Below are 26,148 nucleotides of genomic sequence, written 5' to 3' on the forward strand. Positions count from 1 at the left end.
TGTTAGGAAGGCGCTGAGTTCAATTGCTGCTTATATGTGTGTCCCTCCCCCACCCCAAGACATACACAGGCTAGAGGTATTGGGAGGGGAGGGAAGCACATAGGCTCGGTAACCTCGGTACCTTGTTTTGTTTGGGTGTGACTTGGCTTGGCTGTGCTGTATTGAACTTCTCTGGCTGTGCGTTTGCACACGCCTGTCTTTACATCTCTTGGGCTTCTGGCGCATTTGCAAACATGTTGGCATTTAATCTCTTGGCTTTGCAGGCCTGAGGATGGTTTCTAGTTGGTTCTTGCCTTGAATCTCTTTGCTTCATTAATGCTGTCGTTCTTTAATTAGCTCATTTGTTTGTGTGTATGTTGTGTGTGCTGTGGGTGTGGTATACAGTATGTGGTTTGGGTGCGTTAGAGGCCACAGGTTGACACAGGATTTCTTCCTCTCTTTACCTCATACTTTTTTGATACTAGATGTATTTATTTTCTGAGTATGACCGCTTGGCCAGCATGCATATATTCCATGCATTTGTTGGGCCCCCTAGAACTGGGGTTTCAGATGATTTTGAGTCACCACATAGGCGCTGGGAACTGAACCCTGGTCTCGTGAGAGCAACAAGGGCTCTTACTGCCCCACCTTACTTTTGAGACGAGGTCTTTCACTGGACTGGACGTTTTCCATTTGCTCCCGACTGACTGGCCAGGAAGCCCCTGGGTTCCATCCATGTCTACCCCTGAGTGTGGAGTTACTGAGACGTCTGGCTTTCCTGTGTTTACTGACAGCCGCATCTCCCCAGTTTCCCACATTCAGGCCAAATGGCACTCTCCTGTGTGGGCCTGCCACATGTGTCCATCAGTGCTGGACACCTTCCCTGCCTGTGCCAGCCAAAGTGGGATTAGGACCGCTCTAACAGTGTCTGTTGGGGAGGTGGAGTGCCGTTGCAATTATGCACGTCTTCCTTTCCTTCTCCTTGAATTACAATGTCAGGCTGGTTGTGGTGGTGCATGCCTGCAACCCCAGCACTCTGAGGGCAGTCCAGGAGAACTGAGTTTGTGAGAGTCTGGGTTACACAGGGAGAATGTCTTTTGTCTTGATTTAAAACTTGTCTGTCAGAGGGTTAGTATTGCCAGCCATTTTCCCTTAGTGGAGCCCAATGCTCTCCCTCCCTGGTACCTGCAGGACTTGTGCAGGGGCGGCAGCCGGTTGGGGTGCGAAGCCCATCACCTAGGTCTGGGCACTTCAGGCTCAACTTTCAGACTGTCTTGTGGTACCCTGGGAGACATTGTCATCTTCATGCCTTCTCATCTTCCTGGGCCCTCTTGCTGTTGCAGGCCTCCATGAGGAAGTAGACTATTCTGAGAAACTGAAGTTCAGTGATGATGAAGATGAGGAAGAAGTTGTGAAGGATGGAAGGTCAAAGTGGTAAGTCTTTCAACCCTAGCTCTTTACAGGGTGTTCACTGTGCTAGGAGCAGTTCTTGGTTTCCATAGCAACCTGCAGTTTCAGGGATGAGGTCTGCTGAAGACAGCATGCTGTGGTGGGTCAGGCTTTGCACCCAGGCCTGTGCCCTGGTCCTTGCACCTCTGCCCTTAATCTCCCAGATTGCCGATGGGTGTGGCACCCTGAGAAACTTCTGTGAGAAGCTACCTCAGGTTTGTCTTTGTTAATTCAAGAACTTTCCCGGGCTGGGCCTTCAATAGCACCCTGGGGAGGTTCAGGAGCAGGTGTGTGTGCAGAGCCTGCATCCCTTCCGCCTCCCCCTCCTTTCTCAGATCATCCCATTGGACTAGTTGATGTCCTTTGAAAAATACAACACCGTACTTCAGTTCTTTTAGAGTTTGTTTTTTGAACATTTATTTTTTTCTGTGTTTTGGCACATATGTGCACACATGCGTACGTGACTGCAGGTGCCTGCAGAGGATAGAGGCATTGGTGCCTCTAGAGCCAGTGTGCAGATGATTGTGAGTTGCCCTCAGAGTGCAGCAAGTGCCTTTAACCCGTTCACCTCCTCTCCATCCCTATTTTTGTCTTAGTATTGGTAGTGGCCGCTGACTTGGCGTTTCTGGGGTACGCACACACTGCAGCGCATCCTGCTTCCAGGATGGACTCGGAGCCTCTGAGTCTCTACATTTTTGATTTGCTGCCTGCATTATTGGCTCTTGGAAGCTCTTCCATTAATCTCTGGAGTTTTGGGGACCAGTATTCTTCCTTGTCTGGACCACAGGGGAGAGTCAGTGTGTCTCCTTTCTTTTGGCCTGCCTCTCATGGCACAGCCTTCACATAGCCTTCCTCATGGGATCCTCTTTGGGTCTGGTAAGCCAGGACCTTTCTCAGAGGTCAAGTCAGATGTCACCAGCAGTTGTTTTTCTTCCCTTTTTAAACTTGAGACAGGGTCTCACTGTGTAGCTCTGACTGTTCTGGAACTCATTATGTAGACCAGGCTGCCTCAAACTCAGAGTTTTGCGTGACTCTGCCTTCTGGGATAAAAGACGTGCGCCACTATGCCATGCTTCAGTAGCAGTTTTTAATCTCTCTGTCTTCTGTGCCTCTCTAGCTGCCTGTCACAGGTGTGCATTCATGTGTGTGTACATGGTAGATATGGTTAGCTATGCGTGTGTGTCTGGTCTCTGTGTGCGTGTGTACATGGTAGGCGTGTGGTTAGCTATGTGTGTGTGTCTGGTCTGTGCGTGTGTACATGGTAGGTGTGTGGTTAGCTGTGAGTGTGTACGTGGTAGGCGTGTGGTTACCTATGAGTGTGTACATGGTAGGCGTGTGGTTAGCTATTAGAGGCTATATTAGCCTTTAATGCTGCCAGCTTTCCTGGCATCTGTGCATATATGGCTGTGTTTGGCCCCTGCTCTTTGTTCTGCCCAGCACACCCTCTCCTTCCTACAGAGCCTACAGTGCAGCCCTGTTGGGGACCATCTCCTCTTCTATACTGTGTGTACTTGCTATGTTCTTGGGGTTCACTGTGGTCTTCTGCCTCTTACTCCTTTGAGGTGCTCTGGGTGGGCAGTTGCCCTAGGTAGAGCTAAGGAGTGAGTTGGAGACTCTGAGGCAGAACCCTGCCCTTCTGTCTCTTGCTCAGGTACCTCCTTTCACCTCTCTGAGGCAGGGTCCCAGCTAAGATTTTTTATTTATTTTTATGTATGTGGGTGTTTTGCCTGCATGTATTTCTATGCACCACATGCATTCAGTGTTTGTGGAGGTCAGGGAGGGCATTAGATCTCCCGGAACTGGAATTGGAGAGAGCTTTGAGCCACCATGTAGATGTTGGAAATTGCACAGAAACTTAACAGCTCTCCAGCCCCAATTCCCCTTTTTCAGATGTGAGTCAGGGATGGGGGCTCTATGAGTGATGGTGAGTTGTGAACCCTCGGTCTGAATCTTGCAGTTCGCACATAAAGGATGTGAGTGTGATGTTGAAGGAAATTAGTCTATAAACTGGGGTAATATCTGACCTCAGAATTCCCAGAGGCCCCTGACCAGTGAGGTCAGACAGAATTGTCTGGGGAAACTTAATAATTGCTGTTTGTCCTAGGAACAGCTGGGACCCAAGGCGGCAGCGGGAGTTGTCTCTGAGCTCTGCAGACAGTGCTGATGCCAAGCGTACTCAGGAGGAAGGAAAGGACTGGGGAGAAGCAGCAACTGTGTCCCGGGTCGTCCGAAAGGTGCCAGAGCCTCAGCCTCCATCCAGGAAGCTTCACAACTGGGCTTCTGGCCCTGACTACCAGGTACAATGGCCCCAGGTCTGTGCCTGGCTGTTTGCCTGGAGCCTTGGAATGTGCACGTGGGCCTAATTACATGCTCCCTCTCGCTCTAACTCTTTCTCCCCATCCCTCCCTACACACATGAAGAGCCAATGTACTTAAACATTCCCAGAGGCAGTGGAGCTCCAGCCACTGTCCCAAGAGTTTGTACTATGTTGATGTCAGTGGCTAGCTTTCCAGAAAGTGCTGGGTCATGTTTCTTTTCTCTCTCCTATTTTTCCTTTTTTATTTAATTTTATTTTCAGTATGTGTGTGTATTGACATATATGTCATGGCATGCATGGGTGTTCAGAGGACAGCAACATTGTGAAACTGGTACTTTCCTTCCACCATTATGTGGTTCCCACACTTCCAGACGCACGTTGTCAAGCTTCAAGACAAATAAATAAATGTTCTACCTCTTGAGCTACTTTATAGGAAACTTGGAATTGAGTATAAAGACTGGCTGGGCATGGCAGCACATGTCCTTTAATCCCAGCACTGAGGAGGCAGAGATGAATTCAAGACCAGCCTGGTCTATAGTGAGTTCCAGGCAAGCCTAGGACTACATGTGAGACACTGTCCCCCATTAAAAACAAAACAAAAACAAAAACAAATACAGGGACTGTTGTGCAGGCTGACTGAAGAGTGTGCCACCTCGTGGTTATCTGCTCTCATTGCACGTCGTGCCGGGATCGTCTTCCTGCCTAGACAGCTGTGTTTTGTTAAGAACCGGAAGCAAACCAGAAAGCATATGTTGCTACCTTGCTGTGGCGCCTTCGAGCCCGCTGAAGTCCTTTATGCATGCTCACCTGTTACCACTGCAGCTCACTCAACCTTTTCCAAGTTCTCATGGCCTGGGTGCTGTGGAAGAGGGCGTGCTCCTCAATTGGCTCGCGCCTTGCTCCTGCTTAGGTCCAAAGCTTGTGTCCTTGGCCAGCTTCTCTGGACTGTTTTTTGTGGACCCCTCCTGGCTCTGGTGACTGGCACTTTGATCTCTTAGTTAATGTTGGTGGTGTTGCCAAGGCTTACACTGGGCAGTCCTTTCCTTCTGCTGTGATCGCTGAGAAACGTGGGCAGAAATAGTGAGGCTGGCTAGCCTATTAGTCATCATAGTTAAAACGTGTGTGTGTGTGTGAGTGTGGGATATGGGAGTGTGTGTGTGGAGGACGGAGGACATTTCGTGGAGTCAGTTCTTTATCACCTGTATGCAAGGCCTGGGGATTGAACTCCGATCAGCAGGCTTGTGCGCCAGCTCCTTTCCCTGCTGAGCCATCTCACTGGCCCCAGTCATCACACTTTCAGTTTATTCCTTTATTTCTGCAGTTGTGTTCTCACATCATCTGGTGTGAGGATGACATGATCTTTGATTTCACTTCCCTGTTGTGGGTTCTTGTTTCTTATCTTACTTGGAGATTTTCCCTACTTCCTGAGGAATAATTCCTTCACAACTTTTCTAGATCAGGTCTTCTGCAGTCACAGTTCTCCTAGGAACTCTTGGCTCCTTTGGGTGGTGGGAAGTACTTAGACGCTGTGCGAGCATGAGTGTGTGCGTGTGTAGACACTGTGTGAGCATACATGAGTGTGTGCGTGCGTAGACACCGTGAGCATATATGAGTGTGTGCGTGTGCGTGCGTAGACACCGTGAGCATACATGAGTGTGTGCGTGTGTAGACACTGTGAGCATACATGAGTGTGTGCGTGTGCGTGTGTAGACACCGTGAACATACATGAGTGTGTGCGTGTATGCGTGTGTAGACACCGTGAGCATACATGAGTGTATGCGTGTGTAGACACTGTGAGCATACATGAGTGTGTGCGTGTAGACACTGAGCATACATGAGTGTGTGCGTGTGTAGACACTGTGAGCATACATGAGTGTGTGCGTGTGTAGACACCGTGAGCATACATGAGTGTGCGTGTGTAGACACCGTGAGCATACATGAGTGTGTGCATGTAGACACTGTGAGCATACATGAGTGCGTGCGTGTGCTCGCATGTATGCCTGTGCAGCAGCACGAGTTCCCATCAGATGCCTGTGGAGGTCAGGGCACCTTTGGCGTCCATCTTTGCTTTCCACCCTTTTACAGCAGGGTCATTGTTTTTCTGTTGAGTTTGCCAGGCTGGCTGTCCCGAGAGCTTCTGGGAATTGTCCTGTCTCTGGTTCCCATCTCCCTGTGGGAGCTCTGGGGTCCAGACACTCATGACTTTTGCATGGATTCTGGAATTCAGATCTGGGTCCTCCCACTTGTCCACAGATCTATCCACTCAGACCCACCCCGCCCCCCACGGAAGTCGTGTTCCTATTGCACAGGTGGCCTTCCCCACCCTCACAGGTGCAGCTTCACTCTGCAGCACCCCGAGTTTCCATGCCATGTCCTGAACTATGGTTGTTCCAAACCAAGACACTGCTCGTGTTGTATGACCTTGCATGCTGCTGGGCTCTGGCCACCCACACAGACTCTGGGACTCCCCAGCAGCCGACACACCCAGTTACCTGTGAGCGAACAAAGGCTGGGGAAGAGAAAGGCATTGTTTGAGTTCTCTTGGGAAACGTGTTGTTTTTGGCTTCCATCCCTCATCAAATGCAGTGGGTAGCCTTTCCCTCCTGCCTTCCCTGTGTGCCTGGCACTGTGCTGGCTCCAGAGTTGCCTTGTACCTCCCCTCCTGGTAGTACCTCCCTTGTTGCTGAAAACTTCACAATGAACAAGGACCCTTTGAGTCTGCTTTAGTTCTGTGGACAGAAGGCAATCAGGTTTAAGAATACATAAAATTGGACTGAAGAACTGGCTCAGGGGGTAAGAACGTACTTCCAGAGGATCCAAGTTCGATTCCCAACACCCACATCAGGTGGCTCCAGCTCAAGGAGATGAGGACACTAATGACCTTTGTTGGTACATGCACTCGTGTGCACATACCCAACACAGACATAAACACATAGCTTAATGAAAAGAAATCTTAAAAAACTCCAAAACCACAATGCACAAAGTTTGGTTGTCAGGATTGCTCAGCGGGTAAAAGAGCCTGCTGCCAAGCCTGAGCGCCTGAGTCTAACCCCAACACCAGGATAGTGGAAATGGTGGAAGGAGAGAACACACACACACATATTAATGTTTTTGTTTTCTTTTAATGTAAAGACCCGAAGTGGTGGCCCAGGTGTTAGCAGTGCATTCTGGTCTGGCAGAACACAGGAGATCAGTTCCCAGCACCCATGTCCAACAGCTCACAGCGGTCTCCGGGGCTCTCACGCCTCTTTTGGTCTCTAAGCACCTGTCCTCACATGCAGATACATACATGAAAGCTATTTTTCTGAAGGCCGAACAAAGGTTGATTTTAAGGATCAGGTGACTTACCAGGGAAGCTGTGGTCAGTGGATAGCCATTTCCAAAGCCCGGGCAGATGTCTAGTACAAAGTGAAAGAAAAGTGTGTCCGCTGTCGCATTAGTAGGAGGAGAGGGTGTGTCTACGCATGTGCTTACATGCGGTCGCTTGAGTAGGAGAGGGTGTGTCTGCGCTTGCACGTGTCCTCAGTTGGTGTCCAGTTCCCTTTCAGTGGTTTCTGCTGCTCTGTGCCTGCAGCAGCATTGGTCACTCCCTCCCGACTAATGGGGCATCTCTCTGGTGTTGAGTTTTGCCCAGAGCATCCTCAACATGCTGCAGGAGACTCGGGGATAGAGAAACTATCCAAAAGAGGCGTTTGTTGTCATGACTTATCATTAATGGATAAGCATCGATTTGAAGTCACAATGTTGGGGTTACATCGCCTCATGGTGGGGGCCCCCTGTGGTCCTTGGAGACAGAGAGTCTTTCTGTTTTCCTAGTGTCAGTCTCAGTGGGGGGAAGCAGCCCTCATCTCAGGCTTCTGACCCCAGCTCACCCCCTCCTCCTTTTGGCAGAAGCCCACAATGGGCAGCATGTTCCGTCAGCAGTCCGCTGAGGACAAGGAGGACAAGCCACCCCCACGGCAGAAGTTCATCCAGTCAGAGATGTCGGAGGCTGTGGAGCGGGCCCGAAAGCGTAGGGAAGAGGAAGAGCGCCGGGCCCGGGAGGAGAGGCTGGCAGCCTGTGCAGCCAAACTCAAGCAGCTGGACCAGAAGTGCAAGCAGGCCCAGAAGGCCAGCGAGGCCCCAAAGCCACTGGAGAAGGAGGTGCCCCGGTCCCCTAGCATCGAGAAGGCTTCCCCACAGGAGAACGGCCCTATTGTCCGCAAAGGTGAGGACGCCCAATCCCACAGTGGTGAAGCCATCTACTGTCCCCACATTGTCATGTTTACCTCACTGGCTAGGAAGTAGCAAAACCTGTGGCAAAAAGCATATTCTACCAGGAAGCATCAGCCTGTACGAGGGTTGCCCTGGCTGACTGCGGTGGCACACACTTTTCAATCCCTGCACTTGGGAGGTAGAGACAGGACTCTTGAGAATTCAAGGTCAGCTGCTCTACCTAGAGACATTTGGATACATATGGAGACCCTCAAACACTTAAGCATACGTGTGTGCGCGCACACACACACACACACACACACACACGCACACTTCTGGGTACTTATCTGGGTTCTATCTAGACCCAACTCAGCTTTTTTTCTTTTACTCTTATTTTTTTATTGTGTCTGTATATGTGCTTGCATGCATGTGTGTGTCTGTGTGTGTGTGCGCGTGCGCGCTGCAAAGAATGTATGTGAAGGTCAGCCGGTGACTTTGTCCTGATTTTCTCCTAATTTTACATGGGTTCAGAGAGTTGAATTCAGGTCTTCAGGCTTATGCACTAGACGCATTTACCTGTTCGCCATCTTGCCAGCTCCAGCTCAGCTTTTTAAATTAGTTGGGTAAGTGTCTTGGCGAGGTGACTCAGCAGGTAAAGAAGATTGCTGCTGAGCCTGGCAGCAGTGGCGGAAGGGGGAGTAGATCCTGTAAGTTCTTCTCTGGCTGTTGTTAATGTATGTGTGCACGAACACACAGACACATAAATTTATCTCAAAGTGTGGGGTGTGGAGACATGGCTCAGAGGTTTTAGAGCACTGGCTCCTCTCAGAGGGGATGCACTCACATGACTGCTTACAGCCATCTCTAACTCCACTTCTAGGAGATCTGATGCTCCTCTGATCTTCCTGGGTACCCCCCCCCACACACACACAACACATGCAGGCAAAATACTCCTATACATAAATTAAAATAAATAAATCCGCAAAAGCAGTTTGTTTGCCTGCCCACCAGCGTGGAGGACTTGAAACTCGCGGCACACAGAGGAGTGATCTTGTCATTTCAGCTGCAATCGTGTGTGCTGCTCAGCCAAACATGATTGAGAACTTGTGACAACGGAGAGCATTGTTTGACAGGAAATGAAGGGGGGAGGTGTCTTTCCACATGTTGGAATACATTTCTCCTGGCAGTAACAGTTCCAGAAGAAGTGGCTGCTGTGGCTGTGGTGGAGCAGTGAGCAGTCCTTGTAACGAGCAGCAGGCCTGAGATCTTCCCCAGGAAAGCCGTCGGCTGTATCCGCTCAGATTGACTCTTGTTAGGAGATGCGGTCTGTTGGTTTCAGCCCCTGGAAATATCTTCCATGTGTGTAGAGGTGTGTGGCAGTTGAAGCTGCCGGTGCCCCCTGCTGTCAGGGAAGTGCAGTTGTCCTGCGATGTCAGTGTTTTACCCCTCGAGTGGAGCCCGCGGGCCTTGGTGCTTACGGAGGTGAGGTGGTCATGCCGACACTGCTTTGAACATACTGTTAATCTGGCCCTGTTGGCAGGACGGCATGTGTGCGGTGACACTGAGTCCTCACAAGAGCCCTGTGGAGAAGTCACTGCTGCTCTCAGCACTCTTAGACAGTATTGGGCAAGCTGAGGAAAGGGCTCAGGTGGCACCTTGTGGTTGCTGTTTCATTTGTCTATAGGGTCCCTGAATCAAGGACCTGTCCCTTTTCGGAGTCCTGCATCCAGATTCACCACAATTGTATACAGTTCTGAGCTGACTCAGCAGCCTCCTTTGGTGATTTTTGCTGGGGGTAGAACCTTCGTACTGGGCTTTGAGGGAGGAACGCACAGTCTGGTGCCCAAGGAATACTTGATACAAGCAGCTGGGCCTGGGTCTGTGACTGGTCCCCAGTGAGTTTGTGGAGTAGCAGACAGAAGCATTTGCTGTTCACCACACAGTTGGCCAAGCCTCTGGGCTCACTGTGACGTTTCTTTGCCCGCCTGTTTCCTAGGCTCCCCAGAATTCCCTGTCCAAGAAGCACCCACCATGTTCTTAGAGGAGACACCTGCAACACCCCCTGCAGTGGCTCAGAGCAGCAGCAGCAGCAGCAGTAGCAGCAGCGAGGAAGAAGCCAGGGAGGCTGAGTCCCCAGCACAAGAGTTCAGCAAGTATCAGAAGTCCCTTCCTCCTCGTTTCCAGCGTCAGCAGCAGCAGCAGCAGCAGCAACAGCAGCAGGTACTCCAATGGACATGACCACAGAGCGTGTGTTCTCCCCACTCATCTTCAGTTAGAGAAACAGCGGTACTCTATTATGTATACAGTGTTCAACCTCCATGTATGCCTGCAGGCCAGAAGAGGGCACCAGATCTCATTACAGATGGTCGTGAGCCACCATGTGGTTGCTGGCAATTGAACTCAGGACCTCCAGAAGAGTAGTCAGTGCTCTTAACCCCTGGGCCATGCTCTCCTGCATTTTTCTCTGGAGACGATGTGGCCAGTGGCTAAAATCACAGCAGTTCCCGTATTCTGGTGATCTCCTCTGCTCGAGTGTCGTGGCAGCTGAGTTCCTTGGAGAGTAGTAATCACTGAGTCTGGGCTGTGTCTCGGTTAGAACTTGCCCAGCATGAATGAGATCTCAGGTCAATTTTCAGCACCCAGCATACAAAGGAAAATTGTTCCTTTTGATGTGTGAGCTGTGCCTTTCGGAAACTGGTGATAGGGGTATTAACTTGGCAGCCCAGCTGTTGGATGTATAATGTTTTTATTTAAAACTGTTTTTAAATGGGCGTGCCTTGGAGAAGTAAACTTTTTTTTAGGCTTTTTCAGACCTTATGTGGATATACTTCCCTGGATGTTGGGCGCCATATGTAGGTGGACTTTTCTGTCCCACTTGCCAGCTTCCCAATAAACACATGGAGACTTCTGATTAATTGAGAAAGCTCAGCCAATAACTTAGGCTTGTTTAGCTAGCTCTTACAATGTAAGTTAACCCATTTCTGTTCATCTGTCTGCTGCCCCAAGACTCATTTGTCTAGTCTATTTATGAACTTCCACATTGCTTCTTTCGGTCTGGCTCAAGACTCCTCGGTCAGACCCCGCCCTTCCCAGCATTGTTTCTGTCCTGAAAATCATGCCTAGCTATCTATCAGTCATTTACCGACAGTGAGAGCGGCACATTTTCACAGTGTACAGAAGGATTATACCACAGCACAGAGCTCATGGAGATGGCAGCATGAGAGGTGTCTGGTGGGTGGCGTGAGGGTCTCAGATGGTTGTGTTTATCTCTGCAGATACCTTAGATCACAGTCTATGCAAGCTAAACATACTCCGCCTCTTACGGTTTAGTTAGGGAGACAGCCTCGAACCAGCCACCTACCATGAGAGCAGCAGCAAAAGGAGCGGGAGTCGTGGGAGTGAGGATAGGCCTGGTCAGGGCTGGCGGCTGCTTTCCAGCGGGAATGTGCCTGTGCTGGAAAGTCAGAGAGGGGCGTCCTAGTCCAAGGGCCTGCAGGACTGTGAAGCAGAGAGTGGGGTGTGTTGTGAAGGAGTATGTGGGGTCGGGCTGGAGCTTGGAGCCGCAAATGTGTGATGTGCAGTGGTGGCTGCAGAAAGAAGAAATGGCCATGTCCCTGGTCAGGGATTGGGTCTGGTCTGTGAGGTAGTCATTCAAACTATAATCCTAGTCTGGGGGTGCACAAATGCACAGTCCTAGTACCGACACCAACACCATCCAGTTCAGAGGGACCTCAGCCTGGGACAGTCTTCATTTTGACCTTCTGCCCCAGCAGGGCTTCTCTGAGTAGTTCTGTAGACCATGCTGGCCTCAGCTTGAACTCAGAGATCTGCCTGTCTCTGCCTCCTGAATGCTGGGACTAAGCGTGTACCCCTACCACCTGGCTTGTTAGGGGCCTCTCTGTGCCCCTCATGGAGGGCTGGAGGCTGTCCCATGAGTGCCTGTGTGTGCCCCACCCCTGTTCACTGCTTGTCTTCTCCCTAGGAGCAGCTATACAAGATGCAGCACTGGCAGCCGGTGTACCCCCCGCCTTCCCACCCCCAGCGCACCTTCTATCCACACCACCCACAGATGCTGGGCTTCGACCCACGCTGGATGATGATGCCTTCCTACATGGACCCACGCATCACACCCACGCGGACACCTGTGGACTTCTACCCCTCAGCTCTGCATCCTTCAGGTGAGCACAGGACACAGGTGACCGGCACGTGAGGGGAAGGCACCAGGAGAGGTAGACACACCGAATCCAGCCTGGCCTGTGTCGGGTCATTTGGTTGTTCTTTAGTTTTACAAAGTTAAAGACACAATTTTGTACCTGTCAAAAAGTTATTGGGACCTGAATATGGATGGTCCTGTAATTTCAGCACTTGAGATACTGAGGAGACAGGAAGGTAGCGAATTTCAGACCAGTCTGGGCTATGTATTGAGACTCTGTCTTCAAACAAGCACAATTGTTGGTATGAGTTAAACACTTGTATGTTGTTAGTTGCCCGAATTGCACTCAAATCTGTGCCCAGCCCCTCTTTGCATTCTTGCTTTTGGATTTTCTCTATTAACCGGATTGGAGGTTTCAGCAACTCTTGGTTTTCCTGAACCATTCTCTGTAAATCTGTTGGGTACCCGTTTGTTCATTGTTCCTCACTTAGAATAGGAACTTTATGGTGTTTCTGTTTCTGTGTTGCATGACCTTCTCAGCAGCCAGCTGTTTACCTCACTGGCCAGGCTGGACTGTTAGGTGGTCTCGATCTCTGTCTAGCCATATCGAAGTAGTCCATGAAATTGCACTTGCTAGCTGTCTTGTACAAATACTCATATCATTAGTGTTTTAAACTCTGATTGGTTACTGATGGGTGTTAGAATTGTTTGACTCAGGGTTTGAAGTTTAACGTAGGGGTAGAGCTCATTATTTCAGTATTCAGGAGGACCTGAGTTCATTTCTAGCACCGAATGAGAGAGAGAGACAGAGGGAGGGAGGGAGGGAGAGAGAGAGAGAGAGCAACAGAGAGAGAGAGAGAGAGAGAGAGAGAGAACATCCCAGTGTGGTTGTGGCTTTGTAAAATCCTTATAAGCCACTAGTACTTGTACATTTTTTTGTTTTGTCTTTTATTTTCTCACTTTGTAGCCCTCTAGTCTTTGAATGTGCTCTGTAGATCAGGCTGGCATACAACTCACAAGAGATCAACCTGTCTCTGCCTCTCAGTGCTAGGATTAAAGGCACCCACTGAGGCACCACCACACCCGCTGTTTTGCTTGTTCTTGAGACTTAGTCACTTGTAGCTCAGGCTGTCCTCACATTCATGGAAGTCCTCTCGCTTGGGTCAGCTTCCTGTGTGCTGAAATTACCGGCTGGGACCTCCTTACCCAGCTAACTGGCAGTTTTTGCTACGTGTGTCTAGCAGCACATGGAAAGGAATTATCCCCCTTCTTTCTGTCAGTGTGTAGCACTAGATACTTGGTTGTGTTTCTTGTCTTTGCTGCTTTGTCTGGAAGTAAAGTAATTATTATAGGTTTCTTCACTATTTCATACTTTTTGTCCTTGACTTTTGCCGTGACCTCTGGAAATCTTTTCCTCTGTGGCTCAGAATGCTCACTCTAATGGTCTGTGTGGCTGAGAATGCACACTCTGATGGTCTGTGTGGCTGAGAATGCTCACTCTGATGGTCTGTGTGGCTGAGAACGCTCACTCTGATGGTCTGTGTGGCTGAGAATGCTCACTCTGATGGTCTGTGTGGCTGAGAATGCTCACTCTGATGGTCTGTGTGGCTGAGAATGCTCACTCTGATGGTCTGTGTGGCTGAGAATGCTCACTCTGATGGTCTGTGTGGCTGAGAATGCTCACTCTGATGGTCTGTGTGGCTGAGAATGCTCACTCTGATGGTCTGTGTGGCTGAGAATGCTCACTCTGATGGTCTGTGTGGCTGAGAACGCTCACTCTGATGGTCTGTGTGGCTGAGAATGCTCACTCTGATGGTCTGTGTGGCTGAGAATGCTCACTCTGATGGTCTGTAGGATTGCTGGGAAGCTGGTTGTGATGGTATATACCTTTAATCCCAGCACCTGGGGGCACGTGCAGGAATGTCTCTGTCTTTGAAGCCAACCTAGTTTACAGAGTGAGATCCAGGACAGACAGAGAACTTCATGGGGAGACCCTTGTCTCAATTGCTACCCTTGCCCCCGCCCCCCAAAAAATGTATGCTGTCTGTGGGCTGGAGAGATGGACAAGAAGTTAAGAGCATTGGCTGCTCCTTCAGTTCCCAACACGCACATGACAGCTCATAACTACCTTAACTCCAGTTCGAGAGGATCCAGTGCCTCTTCTGAGCCTCTTTGGGTACCAGGCAAGCATCCATGTACATATATGCATGCATACAAAGATACATACATACATGCAAAAATGACAAAATATATCTCCTCTGCTACTCTCTTTTGTTTCTTAAATCTTCCCGTTGTCTTTGGTCTTGTTGTATTGTTGAAGTGTTCATCTCTCCACCCTCTGTGTTGTTCCAAAACTGCTGGTTTTGTGCCATCCTCGTGCTAGGACTGCAGATGATCCTTCCTGTATTTTACTTTTCACATGAAGGTACCAGTGTTGGAGAAGGCTGGGTTTGCTCCCTGCAGGAGAGAAGGGAATGTGAGCATGAAAATGAACCAATAGGAAGGAGGTTGCCATCTAGGAAGCCAACTTCAGAAACTGTCTGCAGCTCTTCCCCTATGTCTAATCTACCTTTTTAAATTTTAATGACTGTGTATGTTACAGGCATGAGCTACCATGTCAGGGCTCAGAATTGAACCGGGTCCTCTGGAAGAGCAGCCAGTGCTCTTAACCACTGAGTCACCTCTCCAGCCCCCAGCTCTATATATTTTGGAAACAGGATGTGCATCCCAAATCATTGTTTTAATTTTTCTTCTTCCTCTGCTTCCTTTTTAGCATTTACTTACTTGTTTGGGGAGTGGCATGCACACAGCACGTGGGGTTGCAGGAATTGAACTCAGGTTGTTGGGCTTGTCAGCAAGCACCTGCAACCATTTCACCAGCTTTTATTTTAAAGATGGGGTCTCTCTATTCTGCCATGCTTGACCTGAACTAACTATGTAGGCTAGTATAGCCTCAGACGCACAGAGATCTGCCTCTGCCTCCTAAGTGCTGTAGTTACGGGCATTTACCATCGTGTCCAGCAAATTTTTAATCGTTTATGCTTTCAGTCATTTAAATATAATTTTTTAGTGTTTGAGGTTGTTCTACAAAGTATCTAGTTATGGTGTATTACATATGCGTTCTGGCCATTTTGGATTTTAAGTTCAATTTCAAGACCTGGTAAGGTTTAAATTCTGGACCTTTATTGGATTCCTCTCAGAGCCCTTAACAACCAGTTTTGTTTTATTTGAGAGATCTCTGCATCATTCTGGGAGGCAGAAATTTGAGTGAAGCCCCCTTCAGAACCCTAATAAAGCAAGTAAGAATGCGATTGTCTTCTGAATTCCCAAGGCTGGTGGTTTTTATCCTTTCCTGGACTGGACTAAGATGGACATCTGGGTGGGAATCCCCTGTGCTTTCGTATGTGCAGTCTTTCAGAGGCAGTGGAGGTCCTCGGAGTGTGCCAAGGATGGGCCTGCAGAGTGGAGAGGCTGGGGAAGTGTCTCATAGCCGCTGGCATCATCACATTACCTGTGTCCTAGTCCATCTGGGCCACTCGCTCCACACTCTCCCTCTTCAACAGCCAGAATTCTCAAACGACAAATGTAGAGTGTCCGCGTCCATCTTCCCATAGGGGTAGGAGGACGTGAAGCCAAGTCTCTGTCTAAATCTTCTGGGAGGGTCGGAATCAACCGAGTGCTGGCTGGGTGGTCTTTGTGAGCTGGCTGGGGTATAGCTCATCTCCTGCCTGCATAGCTCCCCAGTGTTGTAGGTTCACTGACCAGCCCCGCCAGTATGACATCCGGCTTCCTTACCTTTCAAATAGATTTCTTTCTTTATTTTTTTAATATTTATTTATTTATTATGTATACAATATTCTGTTTGTGTGTCTGCCTGCAGGCCAGAAGAGGGCACCAGACTCCATTACAGATGGTTGTGAGCCACCATGTGGTTGCTGGGAATTGAACTCAGGACCTTTGGAAGAGCAGGCAATGCTCTTAACCTCTGAGCCATCTCTCCAGCCCCTCAAATAGATTTCTTTTAGGTTTTTCAAAACAGGGTTTCTCGCCGGGCGGTGGTGGCACATGCCTTTAATCTCAGCACTCGGGAGGCAGAGGCAGGTGGATCTCTGTGAGTTCGAGACCAGCCTGGTCTATAGAGCTAGTTCCAGGACAGGCTCCAAAACCACAGAGACCCTGTCTCGAAAAAAACAAAAAAAAAAAACAGGGTTTCTCTATGTAAGAACCCAGGCTGTGGCTGTCCTGGCACTCACTCTGTAGACCAGGCTAGCCTCGAACTCACAAAGATGCGCCTGACCCTCTTTCTCAATTGCTGAGATTAAAGGCGTGCGCCACCACCGCCCTACTCAAATGGATTCTTCTTCCTGGAGCCAAAATTGGCTCCCACGGGCCATAAGCAGGTCATATGGTGTGCCTGTGTGCTGCAGGGTCCTGTCAGAGAGTGAGGACTTGAATGCTGAAGGCGTAGCTGCCATGCCCACGCGGTGCTGCGACGGCTGCCTCTGCTTTGCTTGGAGGTCGCTGCCAGACACTGTCAGAGGAGAGAGCTTGACCCTTTGCCTTCTTCAGGATTGATGAAGCCCATGATGCCCCAAGAGTCCCTCAATGGGACTGGCTGTCGCTCTGAAGATCAAAACTGTGTGCCCTCACTCCAAGAGAGAAAAGTGACCGCCATCGACCCAGCTCCTGTGTGGAGCCCAGAGGGCTACATGGCGCTGCAGAGCAAAGGCTACTCACTGGCCCACCCGAAGCCTGCCGACACTTTGGCCATGGACATGCACGTCAGGTGAGCTGGCTCCTCCTGCTGCTCTGCGGCTAAAGGAAGACTCTGCAGTCCCCATGGAGGGCCCTAGGAAGAGGCCCCGTCCCTGGAGACACTGCCTGGGGTGGGTGGAGAGGAGTGCAGTGTGCTTGAATGCTTGGTGTGAGTGGCTCTTTCTGATGGCCAGGCTGATGCTCAGGAAGAACCCTGTGGTCGTCGAACCGTGGGCACTGGGTAAAGGGGCAGTAGGGTGGGCTCAGTGGGGTCTGGACTGGCTCCTCCTGTGTGAATGCAGGAGCTAGCCCTGCCACCCCTAGGCCCAGGCTCACAGACTCCCAGGCTCCAGCTTGTTCATTGCTCCAGGGGATTGCCAGCTCCTCTCTGTCTCCAGGGTGGTCTACCTGAGCTGCCACTGCCATCTCCACGCTCACGGACTCCAGGGGCCACCGAGCAACGTGTCTTAAGCTAGAGCAAATGTTTGCTTGTGTTTTCCTTTCTTTTTTTTTTAAAAAAAAAAAAACAAAACTTTTTTTTTTTCTTTAAAACAAAACAAAAGCAAAACTAAGCCCTGTTCAGCATGGAAACCAGGAACCAAGCTCCAATCACATTGACTGATTTTTCTGGTTCCTTTTCAGGAGTGAAAGGTCTTACTCTGCCTCTCCCGGAAGGGCAGGGGCCATAAGCGCCCAGCGCGGTCTCTTTGAGGAGAGAGGGGACGAGTACTTGAGTGCTTTTGACAAGAAGGCCCAAGCAGACTTTGACAGCTGTATCTCTTCTCAAAGAATAGGCCAGGAGCTTTTATTTCCACCCCAGGAAAATGTTCAGGAGGTGGGTGCTCCAGGGGGGCGTACCCCAAACCTCAGGTGTTCCCCATTGGAGCCCGACTTTGTCCCAGCCGAGAAAAGGCCAGAGTATGGCAGTTGGGATGTTGGCCACCAGCCAAAGGCTGCAGACACAGCCAACAGTGTCGAGCTGGAGGCACCTCGGGAGGAGCCATCCTTCCATGCTTCCTCTTGGGAGAAGGAAGGGAGCCCCAAGAAACAGCCAAACCCAGAGCCCGAGTGGACACCCGAGCCCCGGAGCCAGCACCAAGAGCAGCCGGGCAGGACCCGGAGGTCGGGACCCATCAAGAAACCCGTCCTCAAGGCCCTGAAGGTAGAAGAAAAGGAGAAGGCACTGGAAAGGGTCAGGCAGGGCCTGGGAGAGGAGAGCTCCCAGCTGGCCGTAGACCAAGAGCCTGTGGGCAGGGCAGAAGAGGACGAGGATGAGGAGAACAGCCCTGCCCTGGCCAATGTCTCCTCTTCTGCCCTGGAGGACAAGGCTGCTGCCCGGGCTGGGTTTGCTCATGAGGCCAGCAAGCCAGATGAAGATGCAAAGGTTGATAAGACCTGCGAAAGCAGGCCCTCGAGGGAGACCAGCGACGTCCCCCCAACCAAGAGGAACAACTGGATCTTCATTGACGAGGAGCAGGCCTTTGGGGGCCGGGGCCAGGCCCGCGGCCGTGGCCGTGGCTTCAGGGAGTTCACCTTCCGAGGTGGCCGGCCTGCGGGCAGCAACACAAGTGGTCTGTGTGGCACAGGTGTCCTTGGGTCTCGTAGCGTGTACAGTGGTGGCCAGCGCAGTAGCCGGGGCAGGGGCCTTCGTGACTTCCCCCTGCCAGAAGACTGCCCCAGAGCCAAACCCAGGCGCCGGATCGCCAGTGAGACCCACAGCGAGGGCTCCGAGTATGAGGAGCTACCCAAGAGGCGGCGTCAGCGGGGCTTGGAGCCTGGCCATGACAGCATGCTCCTTGAAAGGGACGAGGGTCCCCTGAAGAAGGACTCTTGGCGCTCCAACAGGACTTACACAGAGGACCAGGGTGGCCTAGACACCCGCAGCCGGGGACCTCGTACCTGCGGGAGAGCCCTCCCACCTCGCCTAAGCAACTGCAGCTATGGCCGCCGAACCTTTGTCTCCAAAGAGCCTCCCCACTGGCAGAGCAGGAGCCCAGGCAGTTCCTGGCAGGAATGTGGCCCACGGCGAACCACTGACAGAGATTACATCCCAGAGTCCTACAGACACTCTGACACATTTGGCAGCAGGGTCTTCGAGGACAGCCGCATGGAGGATAAGAGGTCCTTTTTCCAAGATGACCACGGGGCAGATTCTGAAAATGCAGAGAACAGGCCCTTCCGTCGGAGGCGGCCACCACGCCAAGACAAGCCCCCTCGCTTCCGGCGCCTCCGTCAAGAGCGGGAGTCCCTGGGCCTGTGGGGACCTGAGGAAGAGTCCCACCTGCTGACAAGTCAATGGTCAGGCCGGTCCAAACTCTGTCCTGGGGAAAAGAGTGGTCCTGGAGGTCACAGGTCCCCAGAGCTTTCCTACCAGAACTCTTCTGATCATGCCAATGAAGAGTGGGAGACTGCCTCTGAGAGCAGTGACTTCAGCGAGCGCAGGGAGCGGCGAGAAGGCCTTGCGGCTGAGCCTGAAGCACAAGGGGATGGTGGCCTGTCAGGGGCCAGTTTGGGTGAGAAGAAGGAGCTGGCCAAGCGGAGCTTCTCCAGCCAGAGGCCCCTGGCTGACAGACAGAGCCGCAAGCTGGAGCCGGGAGGGTTTGGGGAGAAGCCTGTTAGGCCAGGTGGGGGTGAGACTTCCCCCCGCTGCGAGAGCCAGCAGAGTGGGACGCCTCTGAAAGTCAAAAGGTAACACACCAGCACCATCGCGGTCCTTTGTCGTTGTCCTGTTTGCAGCAGCACCAAGTCCATGCATGCACGCCCTGCCAAGCCTGGCGGCCCTGGCCGCTGTGTGTGAGCGTCTCCATCATTTGCTCCTGCATTGCTTGTCCGCTTCTCCATGGTGTGTCATTGTTGATGTCGTTGTGGCTTGATCAACTAAATCCAAAGTGCCCCCATACCCTGTCCCCCACAGTCCAACCTCCGAATGTATTCTCAGCCCTACAGCGATGACTGTTGCTTGTGGTGCCCGGAGAGCCCTGCCCAGTCTGCCTGCTTGTTCCTTCTTGGAGCTGGCAGGAGACATCACTCGCCTTTTGACCATGTGGATCTAGCTCTTAGCCTTAGTGGTCCTGCTTCCCTCTTGCTGCCTGGGCAGGTCTGGAGCCACCAGGAGTAGAGGGGAGCAGGCTGCTTGCAGCCCATGATGAACCTGGTTCTCGAACTGGGAGCTTTTGAGTAGAATAGTAGTCTGTTAGGTATTGGCCCGTTGCCCCAGGCTTGCTTGAAGATGAGCTTGCTGCCCAGTCAGTGCCTCGGATTGAGGTTCCAGGGAATGCGCAGAGGTTTCACCCCTCCTTTCCTCATAATTCAGGGTTCACAGCCAGGGTGTACATACCCTGAGAAAGTTTACCCGAGAAAGCGTCTGTTCTTTCAAGCAACCACACTCCTGCCCCCACAAGGCATCATGAATGTGCTCAGGAGCCCTTCAGCGAAGAAAGCCTGTGCAGAAAGGCTGGTGGCCCTGTCCTGGGTGCACCTACCCAGCCCCTTCTTCCCACTGCAGTCTCCTGCAGGCAGCATGCAGTGGAGGGGGTGGGGTTGGAAAGCTGGGAGGGGGTGCTGACAGCCACCTTCCCCTGTTGAGGTGGAGCCCTGGCCCACAGAACTGAACCGGCACGTAGCATGTACTGTTGGCAGGCCCTCCTGACCCTTGATGGCTCAGCAGAAGGAACTGGAGCTAGATAGCTGCTGTGTCTGTGTGTGGGCCTTGTGCATTGGAAGTTTTTTCTCATCCCTCTTTCCTTGCCTTTGAGTGATGGTGAACTCATGCGCTCCCCCTTCCTTTGCAGGTCTCCAGAAGAGGCCTTGCCTGGAGGCCTTGGTGGCAGCCACTCATCATATGCCTTGGAGCGGACCGCTCATGCCAGCTCCGACAGTCCTGAAGCCACCAGTAAGAAAGCAGAGAAGGAGGCCACCTTAGCTGCCCAGAGGGCTGGTGAGCAGCAGGAAGAGGCCCGGAAGCAGTTTGACCTGGGCTATGGAAGTGAGTTGGGGCTGGGCTCTGGAACTTGGAGAACCCCTATCTTAAGACGCTTCTAGCCTTGCTGAACCCGTGGTGTGTTCAAGGCCACATGGCTGGCAAACAGACAGAACTGGGTCTGTGAGTTTTCTCCGTCATGGTGCCTGAGCACCTCTGGGTTGTGCTTGCGATGTCTCAGGCAGTTAGGCAAGAGAGGGGTGGGGGCACCCTGTCCAGGCTTCATAGGCACCAGTGAGACTGCTCTTTGATAAGTGGACTTATGAACCAGGCAGTGCTGGGTTCCAGGTGCCTGGAGCATGACTCGCCTGTTCTTTCTTGTGACTTGGTTCAGATGCCATCATTGACAACTGCGGGTCCAGCCCTGGGGAGGAGAGTGAAGTGGGCTCCATGGTGGGCGAAGGCTTCATTGAAGTCCTGACTAAGAAGCAGCGCCGCCTGCTGGAAGAGGAGAGAAGAAAGAAGGAACAGGCTGCTCAGGTGAGAGCCATGGACCAGAGGACAGCCTGGGTGGAAGAGGAAGGGAGGAAGGGAGAGAGTCAGGCACGCATTGTCTCCGACCCTGCTACTGCTGTCCTCAGACAGACAGCAGGAGATGGAGTCACAAAGAGGCTGACCTGTCAGGGTCTAACAACCAAAGTGTGACCTTGGGTCTCAGCACCCCTTTTCTTTATCTTTTCCTTAATGTCCCAGCCGGGCTTGGTGACTCCTGTTCCTATAAGTCTCAGGGGCCCAGAACCCTGTGCCAAAGCGCTTGAGACTCTGTACTTCTTTCTTGAGCCTGCTCCTGGGCCTGTCTGAGGTTTTGAAGACAAGCGTCAGGCATCACAAGCTAGTCCAAGTGGTGTTGTGAGCCAAGACACTTTTCCCAGGAGAATTAGTCTTAGGCTAGACTGCATTAGCCTCTTTTTTTTCCTAGGTCCCTGTCAAAGGTCGAGGCCTTTCTTCACGTATTCCTCCTCGGTTTGCCAAAAAGCAGAACAGCCTGTGTCTGGAGCAAGGTGATGTGGCCGTGCCTGGCAGCAGCCTGGGCACTGAGATCTGGGAGAGCGGCAGCCAAGGTGAGGTGGGTGCCCGGCTCAGAAAAGGTGAGGCTCGTTTCCGAGAGTCACGCCTTCGAGCCTGGAGCATGAGTGGTCCTGGCAGAGCTGGGGTTGAGCCTCACCTGGATTGAGGCGCCGAGGCAGCTGCTACAGAAGTCGCAGGCGTTGACATCCCTGGTGCCAGTACGGTAGACTAGGAGAGCCAGTGGCAAGCCTTAACTAGAGGAAGGATGGCAGATGGCAAGGAGGGGTTAGGGAATGCTCTTCTCCAACAGGAGGAAAAGGGCAAGGTTCAGACTAAAGTAAGTGTGCTTTCCTTAAAGTAGTTTTGTTTGTTTATAATGTCCCGCTCGAAGCTGTGCTTCTGAACTTGCCATTTAAAATGCAAAGCCATTCCAGATGATCAAGTTGTTCTTGAAGCCCTCCTTCGAGTGGGGACTGCTGTGAACTGGAAGATTGTAGTTGACTGGAAGGTTTTCTGTGGCTTGCAGAGGAGCTAGGAGAGCCCACTCTGCAGAACAATAGCCGACGCCAGGCTGGGACAAATGCTGCAATGGCTGACTTAAGTTCCTGCAAGTCTGGTTTTTCATAGTTTCACTCATCCTCATATTGCTGGTGAAAACTTTGTTTATAGTATTTAGCAAAACAATGCCACATGGTGTTCGACCCGGTAAAGACAGAACAGTGGGTAGAGGTGTGGCTCAGTGACGGGGTCCTTACTTAGCATGGCACCAGTGGACTGCAAGCGTGCATATGCAGTAAGTTCCTAGAACTACCAGCAGCCAGATGGGCATGGTAGCATGCAGCGGACCGAAGAGCAGTTGTCTTCAGAGAAGTCAAGGGCTCTGCAGTGCTATTGTCCAGACCAGGCCCCTGTGTGTGTGGCTTTGTTGGGCATAGACATCTTCTAGGCTCTAGCTCTGGCTGTGGTTGGATTCTGGGAAAGGTCTGTGGGTTAATTGCTTGGACCTTTCACAGACTTAGAGAAGTTGCTGACTCGCAGCTTTGCTGCAGGGTGGTGTCCGCATGGGGCCAGTGGAGAGGTGAAGGGAGGAAGGACCAGGGAGTGCACGGGTGTGGGGCGCACACCTTTAGTCTCAGCACTCAGGAGGCAGAGACAGGCAGGTCTGCGAGTTCCAGCCAGACCTATTGAAGACCCTGTCTAAAAACAGCTTTCCTTCTCCATGGAGCTCCCCCATACCCCGCAAAAAAAAACAAAACAAACCAGTGTAAAATGGATTAGATTTTGAGCAGGTTTGGGTTTTTCACTTCTGTGTTTGTTTACATGTGAAGGTTGTTGAGAGAAACTCTCGGCAGTGCCTGGATCAGGTCCAGTCACAAGGGGAATGCAGAGCACCTGGGCCGTGGGTCCGTAGCTTGTTGTTTCAGTGGTGTCCACGCCAGTGGAAGGGAACTCAGAAGCCTGTGTCTTCCAGACTGCCTGTCTCTCTGGTGCCCTGACTCTGTCTCCTCTCCTTGGCAGCCCTCCCTGTGCAGGGCGCAGCCAGCGACTCGTGGAGAAAAGCTGTTACTGCCTTCAGCAGTACTGAGCCTGGCACCTCAGAGGTGAGTGCCACCACCACCCACGTGCCCTTCTGCTACAGTGCCCTGCTGTGGTCCCTAGCTTGTCATCCTCGTTAGCCTTGGTCTCTGGTTTCTGTGTGGTGCCTGCGTGAGCAGAGAGACAAGGAAGAGACATCTGGATTGAAAGCCACCTTCAAGGTGGTCTTAGCTGGCACCTGTATGCTTTGAGTGAAACCCATTTGGGAGCCTAGTCTCAGCCCATGCAGTGTCTATGGTCACGAGCTTGAGTGGCATTGACGCTTTCATTAAGCTGGGCGTGGGCCATGGGCAGCCACTGTCAACAGGTCGGGACTGCAGGGGTGGATGGTGGTGGTCGGGGAGGAGCGCCAGTGCTGCGTGCACACAGGCTTGCCTCCCGGATGCTTGCGCTTTGCAGTTTGGGGACAGGGCTCTAACCCAGTTTGTGCTCTGCACAGCAGGCTTTTAAGAGCAGCCAGGGAGATAGTGGCGTCGACTTGAGTGCTGAGTCTCGGGAATCCTCCGCGACCTCCTCACAGCGCAGTTCCCCGTACGGTACACTCAAGCCAGAGGAGATGAGTGGGCCTGGCTTGACAGAATCCAAGGCCGACAGCCACAAGGACCAAGCTCAGAAGCAGTCTGAGCACAAGGTAACCCGAAAGTCCCCTAGTGGGGCCAGAGCCTAGGTGGAAGGTTGATGCCAAGGGCACCTGGAAGCCTGTGTGTCTCAGCCTCTCTGCTTTCTCACCCAGGACTCAGAGCAGGGGTCTGGACAGAGCAAGGAGCACAGACCAGGACCCATCGGCAATGAGCGCTCCCTGAAAAACAGAAAGGGCTCGGAGGGGGCCGAGCGGCTGCAAGGGGCTGTCGTCCCGCCTGTTAATGGGGTGGAGGTTCATGTGGACTCCGTGCTGCCTGTACCACCCATTGAGTTTGGAGTCAGCCCAAAAGTGAGCTTCACTTTTACTCTTTTCTTTGTTTTTTGTGCTTAGGTGGACAAATAGGATTGTCTCCTAGAGGGGGAAAAAAAGATAGAAGCTGAGCATTCTTTTGGGAAAAGTATTGGCACAGAGTCAGGGATAGGCAGGTATTACAGGATTGCTTTGTAGATGACCAGGGTAGGCAGAGACAAGTCAGGTGACTTCCTTTCTTGTGTGTGTGGTCACCCCTCTTGTAACTCTGGTGAGTGTTGCATAGTGGACAGCCTCATTGGTGTGGGCCCAGTGACAGGTGAGCTGGGCGGGGCTTAGACACTGTGTACCCTTCTCTTCTAGGACTCTGATTTCAGCCTGCCCCCTGGTTCTGCTTCTGGTCCTGTAGGGAATCCAGTTGCCAAGCTTCAGGATGTCTTGGCTAGTAATGTAAGTCAGCACGTCCTCCTCCAGCTCTGCCCACGCCCATGCTGGCCGCTCCGTGGTGGGACTGTTGCTAGGTTTGGGGGCCTTTGGCTGGAGCTGGTATCAGTCCTCTTAGGGTCTGGGCTCCCGTTGGGCCAGCTGTGGTGCAGACTGCTCTCCATAGGGAGAGAGCCCAGACAAGCACTGTAACACTGAGCCACACACGCCCGTCCTCAGACTGGCCTTTCATGGCCAGCGGGTAACAGTGGTTAAGCAAGGTTACCTCCTGGAGGCTGCTCTCCCCCACTTTTGCTCAAGAAAGGGAGCTTCAACCTTGTGAACTGCTTGGAGAAATGGTCAGCTTCTGCATTAGTTGATCTGTCCTCTGTAGACCTGTTGGATGAGGGAGGACACCCAGGCAGCATTCCCTAGAGGGTTGGAGAACATTGCCAGGCATTGAATGCAAACAGTTGAGGTTCAGTGTGTTTGAAAGACTGTGTTAGCCAGGTCTCCTGACTTTGGGAATCCCGAGTGGATTATTACAGTTGGCTAATAAGCCCAGCACTCTATGCTTGGTCCAGTGACTGCATTTCCTACCTGTGTTAGGAGGACCCAGAGAGCTGAGTGACAGTCACCACTTTTGCTCTCTGGACCTGGCCATCTCCCAAGCCAGACGTTAGGTTTCTGTCAAACCAGGTACTTGGCAGCGTGGGTGTGTGGGTGACACTGAACTACGCAGCCTGCTCTAGGTAGTCTGGTCATGGCGTTGTGTTCAGCTGAGCAGTTACCCTGTGTCCCTGAGCCCTGCCTATGCCCATGACTTCCTTGCTCTCCTCTTCAGGCAGGACTGACGCAGAGTATCCCCATCCTTCGGCGGGATCACCACATCCAGAGAGCCATTGGCCTGTCCCCCATGTCTTTCCCCACGGCAGACCTCACATTGAAGGTAAAGTCAGGCCTGAACTGGTCTAGGGTCCTCACCAGTGCCTCAACTTGTGACGAGGTACAGAGGGAACCCTTCTGCGCCCCTGGCTTAGATTGCTACTGTCCCCTTTGTTCCCAGTAGTAATTTGCATCCCTCCCCTCCTCTTGCTTCCAAAGATGGAGTCTGCACGCAAGGCTTGGGAAAACTCCCCCAGTTTGCCGGAGCAGAGCTCTCCAGGAGGTGCAGGCTCGGGCATCCAGCCTCCTTCCTCTGTGGGCGCCTCCAACGGAGTCAGCTACAGCTCCTTTGGTGGAGTGTCCATGCCACCCATGCCTGTGGCTTCTGTAGCGCCTTCTGCTTCGATACCAGGTATCACATCCCCTGAGCCAGGCTCGGGAGCCTTCTCCATTCGCTATGGAGAGAAGCTGGATTATCAGCTCTGCTCTCACAGAGTGACACTTGATTGTAGTCAGGG

The 26,148-nt window shown here is 52.0% G+C and overlaps 1 protein-coding gene across 15 annotated transcripts in view; it reads left to right on the forward strand.

Moving 5' to 3' along the window:
* Positions 1 to 26,148, forward strand: part of Prrc2b (proline rich coiled-coil 2B) — a 79,235-nt gene that overhangs the window by 44,178 nt on the left and 8,909 nt on the right. For 4 of the 15 annotated variants that reach the window (XR_005976391.1, XM_041675121.1, XM_041675132.1 and 1 more), the window contains exons 10-26: positions 1,323 to 1,413; positions 3,533 to 3,725; positions 7,637 to 7,952; positions 9,936 to 10,159; positions 11,309 to 11,315; positions 11,920 to 12,117; positions 16,662 to 16,878; positions 17,490 to 19,535; positions 20,639 to 20,832; positions 21,161 to 21,306; positions 21,746 to 21,887; positions 23,353 to 23,435; positions 23,870 to 24,061; positions 24,143 to 24,361; positions 24,686 to 24,772; positions 25,590 to 25,694; positions 25,850 to 26,042. Coding sequence is in view for 14 of the 15 variants with exons in the window: in XM_041675121.1 (XP_041531055.1) it covers positions 1,323 to 1,413; positions 3,533 to 3,725; positions 7,637 to 7,952; positions 9,936 to 10,159; positions 11,309 to 11,315; positions 11,920 to 12,117; positions 16,662 to 16,878; positions 17,490 to 19,535; positions 20,639 to 20,832; positions 21,161 to 21,306; positions 21,746 to 21,887; positions 23,353 to 23,435; positions 23,870 to 24,061; positions 24,143 to 24,361; positions 24,686 to 24,772; positions 25,590 to 25,694; positions 25,850 to 26,042 (4,653 nt within the window). In the remaining variant the exon portion in view is untranslated. The remainder of the gene's footprint in view (positions 1 to 1,322; positions 1,414 to 3,532; positions 3,726 to 7,636; positions 7,953 to 9,935; positions 10,160 to 11,308; positions 11,316 to 11,919; positions 12,118 to 16,661; positions 16,879 to 17,489; positions 19,536 to 20,638; positions 20,833 to 21,160; positions 21,307 to 21,745; positions 21,888 to 23,352; positions 23,436 to 23,869; positions 24,062 to 24,142; positions 24,362 to 24,685; positions 24,773 to 25,589; positions 25,695 to 25,849; positions 26,043 to 26,148) is intronic. The other 11 variants (XM_041675131.1, XM_041675133.1, XM_041675128.1 and 8 more) reach the window with 10 other exon arrangements.

The sequence above is a fragment of the Microtus oregoni genome, unplaced genomic scaffold, assembly GCF_018167655.1.
Source record: "Microtus oregoni isolate MIOR12 unplaced genomic scaffold, Mior012 000025F_ref0000491, whole genome shotgun sequence".
In the NCBI taxonomy this organism is placed as follows: Eukaryota; Metazoa; Chordata; class Mammalia; order Rodentia; family Cricetidae; genus Microtus; species Microtus oregoni.